The sequence below is a fragment of the Limulus polyphemus genome, unplaced genomic scaffold (genome assembly GCF_000517525.1).
Source record: "Limulus polyphemus unplaced genomic scaffold, Limulus_polyphemus-2.1.2 Scaffold843, whole genome shotgun sequence".
In the NCBI taxonomy this organism is placed as follows: Eukaryota; Metazoa; Arthropoda; class Merostomata; order Xiphosura; family Limulidae; genus Limulus; species Limulus polyphemus.
In genome coordinates, this window is record NW_013666453.1 from 241698 (window position 1) to 256845 (window position 15148).

The 15148-nt window shown below is 32.5% G+C and overlaps 1 protein-coding gene across 1 annotated transcript; it reads right to left on the reverse strand.

The window, feature by feature from the left end:
• Positions 1-751: 751 nt before the first annotated feature.
• Positions 752-10972, reverse strand: LOC111086092. The gene is made up of 2 exons (XM_022387627.1): positions 10899-10972; positions 752-3381 (listed from the first exon to the last, which is right to left on the reverse strand). The coding sequence occupies exon 2, from the start codon at positions 3372-3374 to the stop codon at positions 1599-1601; it is 1776 nt and encodes a 591-aa protein (XP_022243335.1). The 5' UTR covers positions 3375-3381; positions 10899-10972; the 3' UTR covers positions 752-1598.
• Between the last annotated feature and the right edge of the window lie 4176 nt (positions 10973-15148).

Here is a 15148-nt window from a genome sequence, read left to right on the forward strand (position 1 = left end):
ATACAACTCATTTATAAGAACAATAAAAGTATTGAATGTAAACAAATACCTTGTTTTAATCACTTTCAGTACAAGTCATCAGTCATAAGTATTTCTATCAAAACACCATGATATTTATCTCTGTGCTATGAAATACAAGGAAATAGGTGGTTTGTAAAATTAAAATTTCAACAATAGTATCACAAGGCATTCTCGTAAGCTTAACAATCGCTCAGCCATGATTAGCCATTAATTTGTTTCATCTTTCGTCTATACAATAACTTGTTACATAGGTAAAGGTTAACTGTTTTAAAGTGTAGGTGATTAGTTTTATATTTTGCTTAAGTTAAAACAAAACACAATATAAAATTTTATGTAACAGCTTATATGATGTACAAGCTTGAGTGTATCGCAAGTCATGCAGTACAAATAGATTTGACACAATGTAATAATAATGTTATCATGATGTACAGAGTTGCATGTAGAACAAGTCACGCACTAAAAATAAATTTGACACAACGTAACAATGACTGAATATATTATTATAATTTAAAGCCACATATGGCACTGGAAAATGTTAGCAGTATATATCTCCCTAAATAAAAAGTGTAGTGTTGCTAGAAAAAACAAAACTGTTTATGATACTTGTATGTTCATTAATTTCGAATTTAATGTACTGTTTTCATGGTTATAACTTTTCATGAGAAGGAATCATTCCTTTTAATGGATATATATTTAATTTTATTAAATAAAATATCCCCATATACTCTTTAGGAGAACATTAATAATTCATTCAGTAAATTAACAAGTTATTTATTTTTGTGAACATTTTCGCTTTCTCTTACGTAAATACTAACTTACTGATCTAAATACAGCATAACTATCTAATAGGTCTTCCTATACAAGCATGTACTAGAATAAATGTGGACATTTCACTAATTAAAAATAATATTAAATTGTTAAATTAATACTTTCTTTTCGTAAAAGTCTAAGGAATTAAGATATTAAAAATATTTCATGTTCACGAACTGGAATCACAATTCAACAATTATATATATAGACAAAACACAAGCAGTAAAATTATCTATAATGAACTGGTAAGTTGTTGAAAAATTCACCAAAGGACTATCATAGGCTTTTCTTCTAAAAACCACTAAGAGACCCACACATCAACCCTCCATTCATACACTATACACTAATGAGACTTACCGAACTAGTAGCGGTTTTATTTTAATGAAAAATACAAAGAACAAACTAGTGACATAGCCATGCATATAAAAACAGGACCAATTTTGCTCACCTTTATTGGTTATACTAGTGATTTTTATCTGAAGAAAAGCTGCTCGATACCTTGTATGCCAATTTGTCATAACTTTATTACTCATGTCTTGTCTGTTTATTGTTCATTTCTGATTCAAATTCGCGAACATGAAGTATTTGTAATATTTTAGTTCCCTAGACTTTTATAAAAAGAATTTATCAATTGATTTTAATAAGGTAAATATTCCCATTTACACCAGCACATTCTTGCATAAGAAGATTACATAACAATACTATTTGATAATTATGTGGTATTTAGGTCAGTAAATTGTCACTAAAGTAAGAAAAGGCGAGAATGCTCACAGGAATAACACTGCATTAATCGATCCGATACTTCCAAATAAACGTGCGACATCACCCGATTTTAAACAAACTTGCATATTTTCCTTTCTTCCAAATCCCTTTGGCTCTTGTGACAAAACTAGTTCCTTTGGGTTGAAACACATTGGACCTTCAACATAGTCTGCCTTTCTGTATTCCTTTATCGTTGGTTTTGGTATGTTCAGACGTCTGTCTCTACCACACCTGTTGTACTTTATAACGTGTTTCCACTTCTCTTGATCGTTGCTCAAGTCTAGATGAGTATAGCTGGCTAAACTTCCTGGATCCATGTAGAATACAATGACGGCAGCTCTATTAGAATAGTTTTTATGTTTCGCCCAGTCTAGTGCATATTCAATTTTTGACGTCATGTAAAATCCATCTTTGTGTGAAAAATCCTGACAACGAGAACCCTCATTTAACTGTATACCATTTTGGATAATTTTATCTGCATGATTATGAGAAGTTCCGTGGAAGAAAAGGCATTTTTCGTTCAATGATTTAAGGTGATCCCTAACTTGCTGTGGTAGGTTACACGGATCACAGTTGGTCAGGTTGATATAGTTGACATCACCTTCTAGGGCATCTTCATCCGAATCGTCTGTGTTGTCTCTTGAGACAGTCACTTTTTGCCATTCATCTACTATGTTCGGGTTGTATGGATACCGACTAACGTTATTAAGCAAAATGTCATAGCTGAACATATTGTCAATGTAGGCATCCACCCAGTAGAGAAGTGACTGATGGTCTTGATATGGATTTTCTGATAGCCATTTCTTTAAGAGAAATGACCGGCTATCGGTAAATCCAAGATGTTTCAGAGCATCATCCAAGTTTTCACTCTCTGGATTAATTTCAAAGGAGTTATTTTCTACAAAATTATCAACCCAGTATGTGTCTGACTGATGATGACGTATGTATGGTGGCAGTTTTCTCAGATGATCTGCAAAAGAATCATTCATTCCTAGCACCAAACTGAGAACGTGTTCTGGAAATACAATAACATCATCATGAACCAGGTGATGCAATTCTTCTGGGTTCATTTGATTGATGATTTTATGTATAGATCTTTTTTCTTCATTTAATATTGAAAACTCTACTAGTTTAGTGTGTGTAAGAGTTGTATAGTGCAAAAGCACTTCCTCCAAAAAATATGTATACTTAATCAAATGTTCCTTAAGATCTCGAAGCTTATTTATACGTTTCTCATTAAGTTTCATATTTTTGAGACAGACTTTAACAACTTCCGAAATAGGTGCTGGTGGATATTCTAATGTTTTCTCTACAAACTCTATCAGCTTGTTGTTGTAAAGAATTACGATTCCCAGCAAAATTATAGCATCCTTTAAACTTTTACCTGGAACCGAATATTTTGTTGTTTCATCTGATAATTTGTCACGATTCTCATCATAGTGAGGTGTGGCACTTGCAAGATTTTGAGTTTGGGATGGTGGTGCACAAGCAAAATCCTGTTTAACTGGAGATGCCACAGACCAAAAACCTTGTATAGTAACTACAAAATTTATGTTCATTTCAAAGGTATCTTGTGAAGGAACTTTAATCACTGGAGTAAATGTTTTTTTTGTCATTTTTTCATAATAAATCTGTGTCTCAGGGAACATTCTTTTTAGGTATTGGTCGAGAGTTGCATCCAGTCTATTAGACGATGAGTCAGCTGGTAATGCAGGTAAAATTGCATTGGGATAATTTATTAGTTCTCGTCCAAATGGGTAGGAAGAGAGTGTATTTCCCATGATAAACCTGTAATAACATAATATAAAGTATATTTTAAAGAAGTTTCAATATGAATATGAAATATCAATTTTGTACTTGGTCTGACCACACATAATAGTTACCTTTAGTTCATTAAAATAGTTTTTTGTTGGTGTTGATTTTCGCGGAAAGCTAGCCATCTCAGATTTTGAATGAATAAACTAGAGAGGGTGAGCCAACTCTTGGGCTACTATTTACTCAGAAGTTGGGTTGAGTATCACATTATAAGGACGAACAGGTTCAGTGGAAAGATTAGATTCTGCAACCCACAGGTTCTGAATCGAGAGGCCTAACCATTAGGCCATGCTAAGCCCCAGTTAAATGTAATTTATTTTGTGGAACTATTGCATAATCGTCTTCCATATAGGTCTATAATCATTTCAATAGAGGGGCGTTGCTATGGTCGCTTTGCTAGGCTGACATGATATCAGAAACGATGATGCACACCTCATGTATCAACGTGTTTCAACATGACTAAAATTAATACAATCGTTAACACTAATTCATTAGTTCTATATTTAATTACATTTCCTGACAATTTATATTTAAAACATCCAGAAAAATACGTTTATTTCAATATCATGCAATAATTTAAAATTTACTGTATCACTAGTTTGAGTTTATGCAATCCATATAACTTGAAAAAAGCCCCACAGTGGCACAGCAGTATCTCTGTGCACTTACAACGCTAGAAACCGGGTTTCGATACCAGTGGTGGACAGAGCACAGATAGCCTATTGTGTAGCTTTGTGCTTAACTTCAAACAAACTTGAAAAAAATGTTTCATTTTACACATGATACTTTATAGTTTTACAAGGGTGGGCATGCTATTATACTTCCACATATGATTACGTCATTAATGTCTATATTTGATTATGTTAAAGCCATTATTTAACGATAATCTTACTTTTCATAGGATTTTTAACAAATATGCTGTTATCCATTATTTGAATGAAGTCACAACTTACGTTTTTGTTTTTAATTATATATATTTATTTGTATTACATGTATTTTACAAAGGTGGGCAGTGTTACTAAGGATTGTATACAGATTTCGACATACATGTAATTGCGTATGTTTGACAAATAAAAGGTTGGTTGAAGTGTGGATAATAATGACATCAGTATTTCCACGATGGTTTTATACATTATATGTGTGTGACCACTTGATGGCCTTTGTAATTCTTAAAAGTCAATGTCCAGATTGTATGCATGTGATTTCCTAATAGTGTCTTAGCATTAGACAGTATCAAAGTTTCGTGCAATTTGGCATTTTAAATAATGGTAAAATTAAACAGTAAGTCGTTCATTTATTATATTTAATTGTAAGACAATAAAAGTAAATTATTGGTTATAATAACTGTATCATTCAAATAATATGTATGTTTTGCTTGTGAAAGCGAAACAGTAAATGTCCTACAGAACATTGTCTGAAAAAAGCTATGAACAGCTTAGAAATGTATTCCATACTTTCACAAGATTTGTACATGCAAAGAAGTTTGGAGGTGTGTTTGCCAGTGATCAGTACTAAATAGCGTTAGACAGTCTCAAAATTTTATACAATTTAATCTTCAAGTAAATGTTCTAAAGAAAATGGATAGATAAACAGTAAGTCATTCATTTATTAAATTTTAGTTGTAGCAAGTTGTATTAGTACAGATATTAAATTATGCAAAATAGTGGTTTTAACTTAATTAAATCTAGACATTGATGACATAATCACATGTTGAAGTATAGTAATCTTATCACAGCATATTTGTTAAAATCCTGCAGACAGTCATTAAAATAATGGTTTTAACATAATTAGATACAGACATTGATCATATGTGGAAGTGTAGTGTCCACCCTTGTAAAACTCATGTAAGATAAAATTATAAGTATCACATGTAAAATGAAATATTTTGTCAAGTTATAGCATTAAATCGGGCTAGTGAAAGTGTAAGTTTAGTTATTCCATAATATCGAAGAAACTTTTTATTGATGACATATTGCATGTTGAGACACGTTGAAACACAATTTGCTTTAGTAACACATATATATGTAGAACACCATCCAACTTTGTAAACCATGAGATAAAACTATAAAGTATTCTGCATAAAATGAAATATTTTGTCTTGTATATTAAATAAGCGTAGAAAATCTTTGAAATAATCACCTGTTTCATAATTAAAGAGTCAAACAGTAAGTTTAATTATTTCATTATATCATTCTTTCAGGATGATTTAAATATAAATGGTCAGAAAATGTATGGAGCTAATAATTTATGTTAAGCGTCCTTTTTCAGGACATAAAAGTGGTCAAAAAATGTATACAACTAATGAATTAGTGTTAAACATCCTATTTAGGACATATAAGTGGTCATGAAATGTATAGAACTAATAGATTCGTGTTATAAACTGATTTTATTAAATATAGTCATGTTGAGACATGTTGATCAAATTTATGCTAGCCCCCAATTCGTTTAGCTATGACGTCATGGCAGCCTGTCATGGCGGCCCAGCAATGCGTCCCTAACAACGCGCCATCTGGTGACAATTTATAGAAGTATAGGATCATGGCCATCTGTCCTGGCGACTTAGCCATGCAGTCTCTGATGACACCTTATGGAACTATGACGTTATTGTCTTTGGTTACATCTCCCCCCCTCCCTGAGGCAACCAATCAGCGTGAGGTGACATCCGTTGGATGCTGGAGAACAGGGATAACTACTTGTGATCACGTGATGATATTTGTATTTTCTAACAGTCAAAGTTTAGCTAGTTTGACTTCAGTGTCCACACAAAATATGTTATAATGGTTGTGTCATTGACTTTTGAACACGAAACAGCAGGTATCCTATGGAATATTGTCTGAAAGAAGCTGCGAACAATTTAGAAATTTAATTGATTCTTTCACAAGATTAGTGTATATGAAAGATTGGCTTGGTTTGTTTTGAATTTCATGCAAAGCTTCATGAGGGCTATTTGCACTAGCCATCCCTAATTTAGCAGTGAAAGATTAGAGGGAAGGCTGCTAATCATCACCTCCCACCATTAACTCTTGGGCTACTCTTTTACCAATAGTACGAATAGTGGGATTGACTGTAACATTATAATGCTCCCACGGCTGAAAGAGCGAGCATGTTTGGTGGAAGGGGCAGTCGAATCCATTACCCTTAGATTCTGAGTCAAACGCCCTAACCACCTGGCCATGCCAGGCCTACTTGAAAGAATTTTGGAGGTGAGTCTGCCTGTGATCAACTACCTGATCATGCAGAAAAACAATTATACATCATCAATCTAGATCCAGTTCATAAATATGGTAGCCAATGGCTCTGTATTTACATTGGATGAGGAAGGGGAATATTTTGATCCATTAAGACTTCCTCCACATAAGAAAATCATCAAGAAGAACTGTCGAATGTAAACTTACAACAAAAAACGTACTGCAAGGACCGTATTCGTCTGTGTGTGAATGAGTGAGAGTGAGTGGCCAATATTGTATATAATATGCTCATTATTGTTGTCGACATGTATCCAAGAAAGTTCAGTCCTCAATGATTTATTAAAAAATGGCATGTGTTATTATTCTATGATAGTGATTAATTACATTTATTATGTAGAAAAATGATTTACAAGAGAGTTTATTAAGAAACGAAAACTACATTCTGTACGTTAATTCATTCACTATTTATAAAAACATCAGGTATGATAAAATTCTTTCATGACAGATAAATGTAAATTATTTGTAAATATGTCCTTAATAGGTGTCTTTATATGTGGATCAGATCGCAAAATCTTTATTGTGAGAAAATTAATAAATTGTTAAAAAGAAATATTGTGTCCAGATTTTTTTATTATAATCATGTTACCGAAAATCTCTGAAATAATAACTTGATTTGTCATTAAAGAGTCAAACAGTAAATTTTAATTATTGCACAATTTAAGTATAAATGGAAAGGAAATGTATAGAACTAATTAATTAGTGTTTTATACTTACTGTGTTAAATATGGCCATGTTAAGACATGTTTATTAAATTTATGCACTCTCTGGTGACATTTTGTGGAACTATGACGTCATCCTCTCTGACGTCATGGCTGCCTAGCAACATGTCCTTTGTTTCTTGGTAATATTACGTAATCGTCCGTCATGGAGGCCCAGCAACGCGTCCATAACAATGCGCCCTCTGGAGACATTTTGTGGAACTATAACATCATCGTCAGCTATGGCTGCCTGTCATGGCAGCCTAGCAATGCGGCCCTAGCAACGCGCTCTCTGGAACTTATGGAACTATGACGTCATCATCTTTGGGAACATAATCATCTCCCCCTATTGCCCCACTGAGGCAGAATTTTTTTGGGTAGTCAAGTGCTGCCCTAACTACTCACGTGTCCAAGGACTGATGCGGATGTCAAAAAAGAATACATCTGTGAACCTAAAACAAGTCTTTCTGTGCCTGTGCTTCTACTGTTTATAACTTCTGCCTGTTCAATGATGGTTTCTATGATGAATTGATCCATTAATTTAATATATGGAACCACAAAACCAATTTTTAACTTATTCCAGTTTAAAATAAATTAAAGTGAGTTATTTCACTTTAAATCATTTGTAATTAGTTTAGTCATTTCCATAGCCATTGTTCTCGTTGGTTGAGTAATACTTTATTACAGTAAGCTAGTAAATTTCTCTACAAACTGTTATAATTGAGAGTGTTAAAATACAAGAGTCATACTGGCAGACATTTTCCCCTCCTCTTTTCGTGAAATAGTGAATATAAGCTTATTGAAAGTTATTTTAAACGATGTGCAATTTCCTAAACGTTATTTGCTATTTTGGTAACTAGAAACCCTGTTGAGTTCGTAATCGTTTATATGATCACATTCGAATACTTTTAATACCAGTATTCCTACTTTATTAGAGAGTTAAGCCGGCCCGTCATGGCCAGGTGGTTAGAGCGCTCGACTCACAAGCTGAGGGTCGCGGTTTCGAATCCCGTCCCACCAAACATGCTCACTCTTTTAGCCGTGGAAGCATCATAAAGTGACGGTCAATCCCACTATTGGTTGGTAAAAGAGTAGGCCAAGAGTTGGTGGTGGGTGGTAATGACTAGCTGCCTTCCCTTTAGTCTTACGCTGCTAAATTAGGGATGGCTAGCGCAGATAGCCCTCGTGTAGCTTTGCGCGAAATTTAAAAATAAACAATACAGGGTAAAGAAGTTCTTCACCCAAAGTGGTTTGAATTATTTTATTAACCCATAAAATTACTGATGGGTAACCAAAGACACCATAGGTATTGCAATTAATCCTGCTAATTGTTGTTGGTGTTCTTATACATTTTACATAACAATTTAATTTAGTTGAAAATGATGGGTTTGATACAACTTATAGCTGGAGAACATATAAACGTTGTGACATTGATTAGATCTCAAAATTATAAAATAGTTATGTAATACTGGAACAGATTAAAGTACTTTATAATCAGAAATTTTCATGTAAAGTTTTTAACTGTTTACTGTAGTTCTCGCGTCTTTAGTGTTTCTCAAAATTTCTTAATTAGCGTTTTGAGCATTTTAAAAAACAGCTTTCATACTAGAAGTTTTATAGAATATCATAATGTCTTTGTATGCTTATTTTAAGCATTTATTTCATCAGCTGCTTTCGGTTTTTTCATGACTTGGCGGTTATGGCGCTCAACTCGCGATCTACGGGCATGGATACGATTCCCATCAGCGAATATTCTCTCCCTTTCAGCCAAGGGAGAGTTATAATGTGACGGTCAATTCTACTATTCGATTAGAGTAACCCAAGAATAGACGGTTGACAGTCGGTCCCCTCAGAATTAGGGAGGGTTAGCACAAATAACTCTTCAGTTGCTTTGCAGAAATATTCGAGAACAAACAAACTTACTTTCCAAGTAATTTGTAAAACTTCATTTGGCATCTGTTCTGAGTTCATAAAATTTATTACTTAAAGTACGTAAATATATTCCCCAAAAATTAAGTAAAATTCAGAATTTTGTATTTTTTTGCACAATCGTTGTAAGATGAGAAATCACGGAATTTCTCTTATATACGACCAATAATAAAGATAAAAAGTTTCTCTGTACATCATTCATATCTCCCCAAAAGATGTTTTCTAGACACTTTCTTTAAACGCAGAAAAAATGTTGCTCATTACACTTTTAACCCATGCTCATAATCCTTTATTAAATGTATTACCCTAAATTATTTCAAGTATGTTTTAATAGTATGGTGTACGAGTCACGCCCCCAGTGGCACAGCGGTATGTCTGCGGACTTACAACGCTAGAAACCGGATTTTGATACCCATGGTGGGCAGAGCACAGATAGCCCTTTGTGTAACTTTGTGCTTAATTACAAACAAGCAAACAATGTATGAGTCACTAGTCTTTTCATCTAAGTGAATTTAAAATATTGTTATTATTGTAATTTTCGCTTTCTTTCAAACCATTTCATTGGCTTGTCAGTTAATTCTATAGTTCAAAAGTACTACTGATTGCACAAATAATCAGGAATTTTAATGTAAAGTTTCTAGTCTGTAGTGTTTCTCAAAATCCCTAAAGTAGTTGATTGTAATAATTACAAGCATCTTTTTTTATATGCTATTATAAAACGTTACACGTTTGAATTACTTATCTATGTTAATTGCGGGTGAAAATATTCATACATTTTTTTTTTTTGTTACTGGCAAATTATTGTTTCTTAGTTTCGAGGGCTATTTGCTGTCCTTAATCTTGAAGTAATAAGAGTAGATCGAAAGCAGCTAGTTAACACCACCCAGCGCCAGCGTGAACGGCAATATTTGACCGTCACTCTTATAACGCACTTACGGCTTCAAATTGCGGAGCGCGGTTTTTTCTTTTTTTTTTGGGGGGGGGGGCAGTAACAGGCGCAAACCATGAATCCTCGGATCTATTGTCCGAAACAATAACAAATAGCTCGTTACTGGAAAATTATTCTAACGTTAAATCGGAGAGAAAGTTATGTAGTTTATGTCAAACACAACTACTTATCATAGCACTTCTAAAAATATGGTGAAGCTATATGCACATATCTGGAAAAAAAGGTATCAACAGTGAAAATATTACAGTAACTGCTAAGCAAATGTCAAGAAAAATGAATACTAATTAGCTATATGCTTACCGAAAATAAAAAAAAATATATATGTATCACATTACACATGGCTAAATGTGCAAATTAGCCAACTAGAGTTTTATGGTTGTATGGTCAACTGTTTTGATTGTCTCTATTGAAAAATAAAAATTAACACAAACTTGACGTAATTAAAAATAACAACATTTTGAATGTCTAGTTTTGGTTTTGGTTCTGGAGGGCCAATTTCAGTTAATAAAGGTGTTAAACCATTACAGCTGTTTCAATCCTTTACTGAAGGTATCTTATCAAACATTGTTTCTGAAGTTCTAGTTGTCTTACTTAAACACTAATGTAAATATTAATCGTTTTAGGAAAAATTTAGTAATTCTTCGGAAATAACAAAATGGCGTATACCTGACTGATCCAGTGACGCCGAAACCTGTATTAACAATAACCGTAACCTCCTACAAGTATGAGCCAACGAAGCAATCAGTAGTGCGATAACACAACTGAAAAAAAGTGTTTCATAACAATTTACGATAACAATTCACTACAGCTACCAAATAAAGGTTACATCTCATTATAACAGTTACAGATAGAAATAAACTCACTTGATGTATGCGTGTCTTTTATGGGTTTACATTATTATTTCACAATTTAAATTACTTTAGATCTTATATTTATATATAATTGAGAAAACAGTAGCATGCGTTGTCATCGAGGTAATGATATTAGTTCTTCTTATGCAAAGGAAAATGGGTTACAAGTAGTATTTTTAAAATGACGTTACCATTTGCTTGTTATAATAAGCCTTCAGACTTACCGCTGAGCCACTGGTGGTGGTGGTGGTGGGGGTCTTGATCTCATAATATGATATACCGATCTTATGAATCAATTAAACATTTAGGTATTTCGTGATATATGTACTTACACTAATCTATCTGAGGTTTGTTCATTACGAAAAAGGACATAGCAAAAGAAAGTGAAACTTACGACCCCCCAGTGGCAGGCAGAACATAGATAGCCCATTGTGTAGCTTTATGCTTAATTTCAAACTAACAAATAAAACTTATGATTGCTTACGTGTTTATGCGTTTTTAATCTAGATTAATTGGCATGAAAGTTCAATCAAATATCAGGTGGTTCTCAAATTTAAACAGCTTCTAGGGAATGAGAAGTTTAATAGGGTATACGGAACATTGTTATAAGTAGGAGGAGGGGTAGCTTTTGGATAGCTAGGTTATTTAGTTTATCAAACAAATGAAACTGACTTTTTTTTAGAGACTAAGTATAATAAAATTGTTAAATGTTAATCGTTGTATGAAATGCTATCATTTCCAGGATTTTAATAGGGTAATTCTTTTATTACTAACGACTTTCACTATACCTACTTTTAGTTTCACTAAGCCTTCTTGATATGTTTCTAATGTTGTTCTCGTTAAATTAAATTTACTATAGAACAGTAGCCTAAATATATAACTCGCAATCTATCTATTATGTTGGTCGTGGAGCCACAATATGATTTTGGGGATTTAAAATGTTTCTTATGATTTCACGTCTTCCTAAATGTTTTCTAGGTTGAATAATAGATATAAATTGTAGTAATTAATACGTAAATAATGGGATATTAGCCATACAAGAAAATAAAGTATGAGAAGGCTACTATATCCACCTAAACTGATAGCAGACTCAAGCAACCTAGCGAGAGAAGTCAGGAAAATCTGGATAGCCTTCTTGAAATCATTCAACTAGTCAGCTGATTCAAGTTCTAATTCGGGAGATTCTGGACCAGTGGATAGCACGTCATATTTACTATCAAGAATACAAAGAATCTAATAATGGCCCTTACCATCACGAACAGTTATCAGGACTTAACTTAAGGCGATAGCAGATCAGCAGCCAAATACGAAATATAAACTGATCAATATCTTGTAGTAGTAAAAGATATAACTAATTAATAATTAGACTTAAGAGATCATATAGGCAACTACTTACCTTGATAACAACTGAACATTGGTCCTTATAATGACATTTTGTAACGACCCATTTTATAAAGAAATTATATACATTACAATAATAATTACTATTTTTTTCTGAAGAAGAAGAACGTTTTTTTTTGTTTGTTTGTTTTTGAGATAATGAGCCTGGTGGGGATTTTGCAAAAAAAATAATAATAATAAAGTATGTGTTTTCATGTTATCGTGAATTTTGAGTTTCTAGCCAAATTTACTGTTATATCTTTCCATATCCGATCCCTACTGCATATAATAATGTGTATACAACGCTGAACACACAACGTAAGACAATACTGACGACAATGGTGCTTTATTTACGTTTTTAGTTTACAGAGTAAAATAAATTTTGGAGAGATAGCAATTAATCATAGTACACTCATTCGAAAAATGGCTATACATACTTAACAGTATAAGTTATGTACATTTCTGAATATAATTTAATATCGATATTAAAATAAATGTATAATAATAAATCCGTCACACATGAATACAAAATAGTCGTAATATTTTCTCCAGATAATAAATTAATTACATACTTAACAATACATTTTCTATAATTTTATTATATATATATATATATTTTACTTGCGAAACTCCCACCTATTCTCTAAAGTTGTAGAAGATCATCGAGTGTAAGAATCAATAATATATGTGTGTGTACGTATACTCTAGTGTTAGCGTCAACATTGTTACGTAAACTGAAGTTTCGAGAAACTCTCCATACGCCTATAAATATAACCAACACGACACGCCAAAAAATAATATCTTTATTGGTTTGCTATTGTTTGTGTGCTATAAACTTCGTAATTTATAACTGTGATTAACGCTTATTAATCGGAAACTTCAGAAATATTGACCAGGAACGATTATAAATTTCGAACATTACAAACCATTCAACTTCAATGGATTCACATCGGACATTAATACTTTTACGAAAACATTACCTAACGACACCGGTAGGAAAAATCGGCGTGTGATCACTGAAGACACAGAGCTAGCTAGCTCCCTATTAAGTGAATTGTACCTACATCAACTCGAAATTAATTCGTTCATTGTGAACCCTCGATAAGATATCAAGGAAAGAAGACTTTATATTGCATGTAAGTTTGTAAAAATCATTGTTTGTAATAACTATTTATGATACCTGTCATTGTAAATTGTATTATTGTTTGTGTATTAAAATATATTTGTAGTAAAACAAAAGAAAACTGTGTGTATCAATCTTGTTGGTAAATATCATAAATTGGAGATATATATCAGCATTTATTTAACTAATAAATTTAAATTATCATTTAGCTTGGTTTCAGAACATTCGAAATTGTAATACGTAACACATGCCAAAGCTCCTATACAGTAGTTCTCCTAGTTTTGAACTACTGACCAGTCAGCAGCATTCTGCCACCCACCATCCACTCTAACTGACTGACTGTCTCTCTTATAACGCGCCCACAGCTTAAAGTGCGAGGATATTCCAAAAAAAATGACTTTTTGTAAGCGCTTGATAAAGTTGATAAATGTAAACGACCAGCTACTTTACATTCATTCTGAAAATGTCTTGATGATTTTTTTTATGTGTGCTATCATGCTGACTTTTGTTCGTTTGTAAAACTAAAGAACCCATTACAGTTCTTAACTCTCTTACTGCTGTAGATAGAAACTAGACATGCGCTCTTAAAATATTTGTTTATTTATCAACATAGTAAATGTATACGAGAGTAGAATCCTAATAACATTTGGACGGAAATAAACAATATATATATATAATACGTATGAGAATATTAAAACATTTCCATTAATAATTTGTGTGTTTTAGAAAAGAAAATTATGATAACAAAGTAAAAACGAAATCAGTCCTACGTCTATTCCCTGATGAAAACTTCTTCATGTTTTAAGAACAAATCAATTGAGTGATTAGGTAATGATTGGCGTTTTCTGTTCTTATTTCAAGAGTATTTAGGTTATAGCTTTTGTACGTCTGTAATCTGCTTAATACCGGTTCATCTCCGATGAAACATTGCCTTAACAAAAGTACTCATATGTCATTTTATGACACGAGATGACGCCACCTGTACGATAAACAGGTTAACATTGAATTTTTCGTGTTGTCATCGCTTTCACAAATATTTTACGAATAAAAATTCCTTCCTATATTATCCGTATTGTCTTTTATGTTTGGTGACTTCAGATTTTATCACGTTATTTTATTAAATTATTTTTACCATGTTTATTAAGAGATTAAAATGTATTTTCATTAAACTCTCTGAGAGAAAAATATAATATTATTAAAATAGTATTTTATAAAAATATATTATCAGAGATAAACCCGTGTAATTTGTTGCTACTGTTTGAAAGGCTGAAGTAGCGGAACATGAAGGATAGAGAATATGATACATATTTCATCTCACACGACATTCTTAAAGTAATTATATATATAACATTTCACATTTATTTATTTCTCTATGTTTTTCCTTTGCATGTATTTGGATTCCATTTTAAGATATGACATTTATTTATTTCTCTATGTTTTTCCTTTGCATGTATTTGGATTACATTTTAAGATATGACATTTATTTATTTCTCTATGTTTTTTCTTTGCATGTATTTGGATTACATTTTAAGATATGACATTTATTTATTTCTCTATGTTTT

Bases quoted from the DNA above. Each gene is read 5' to 3' on its own strand.
- LOC111086092 (XM_022387627.1), bottom strand. From the start codon at position 3,374: ATGGGAAATACACTCTCTTCCTACCCATTTGGACGAGAACTAATAAAT.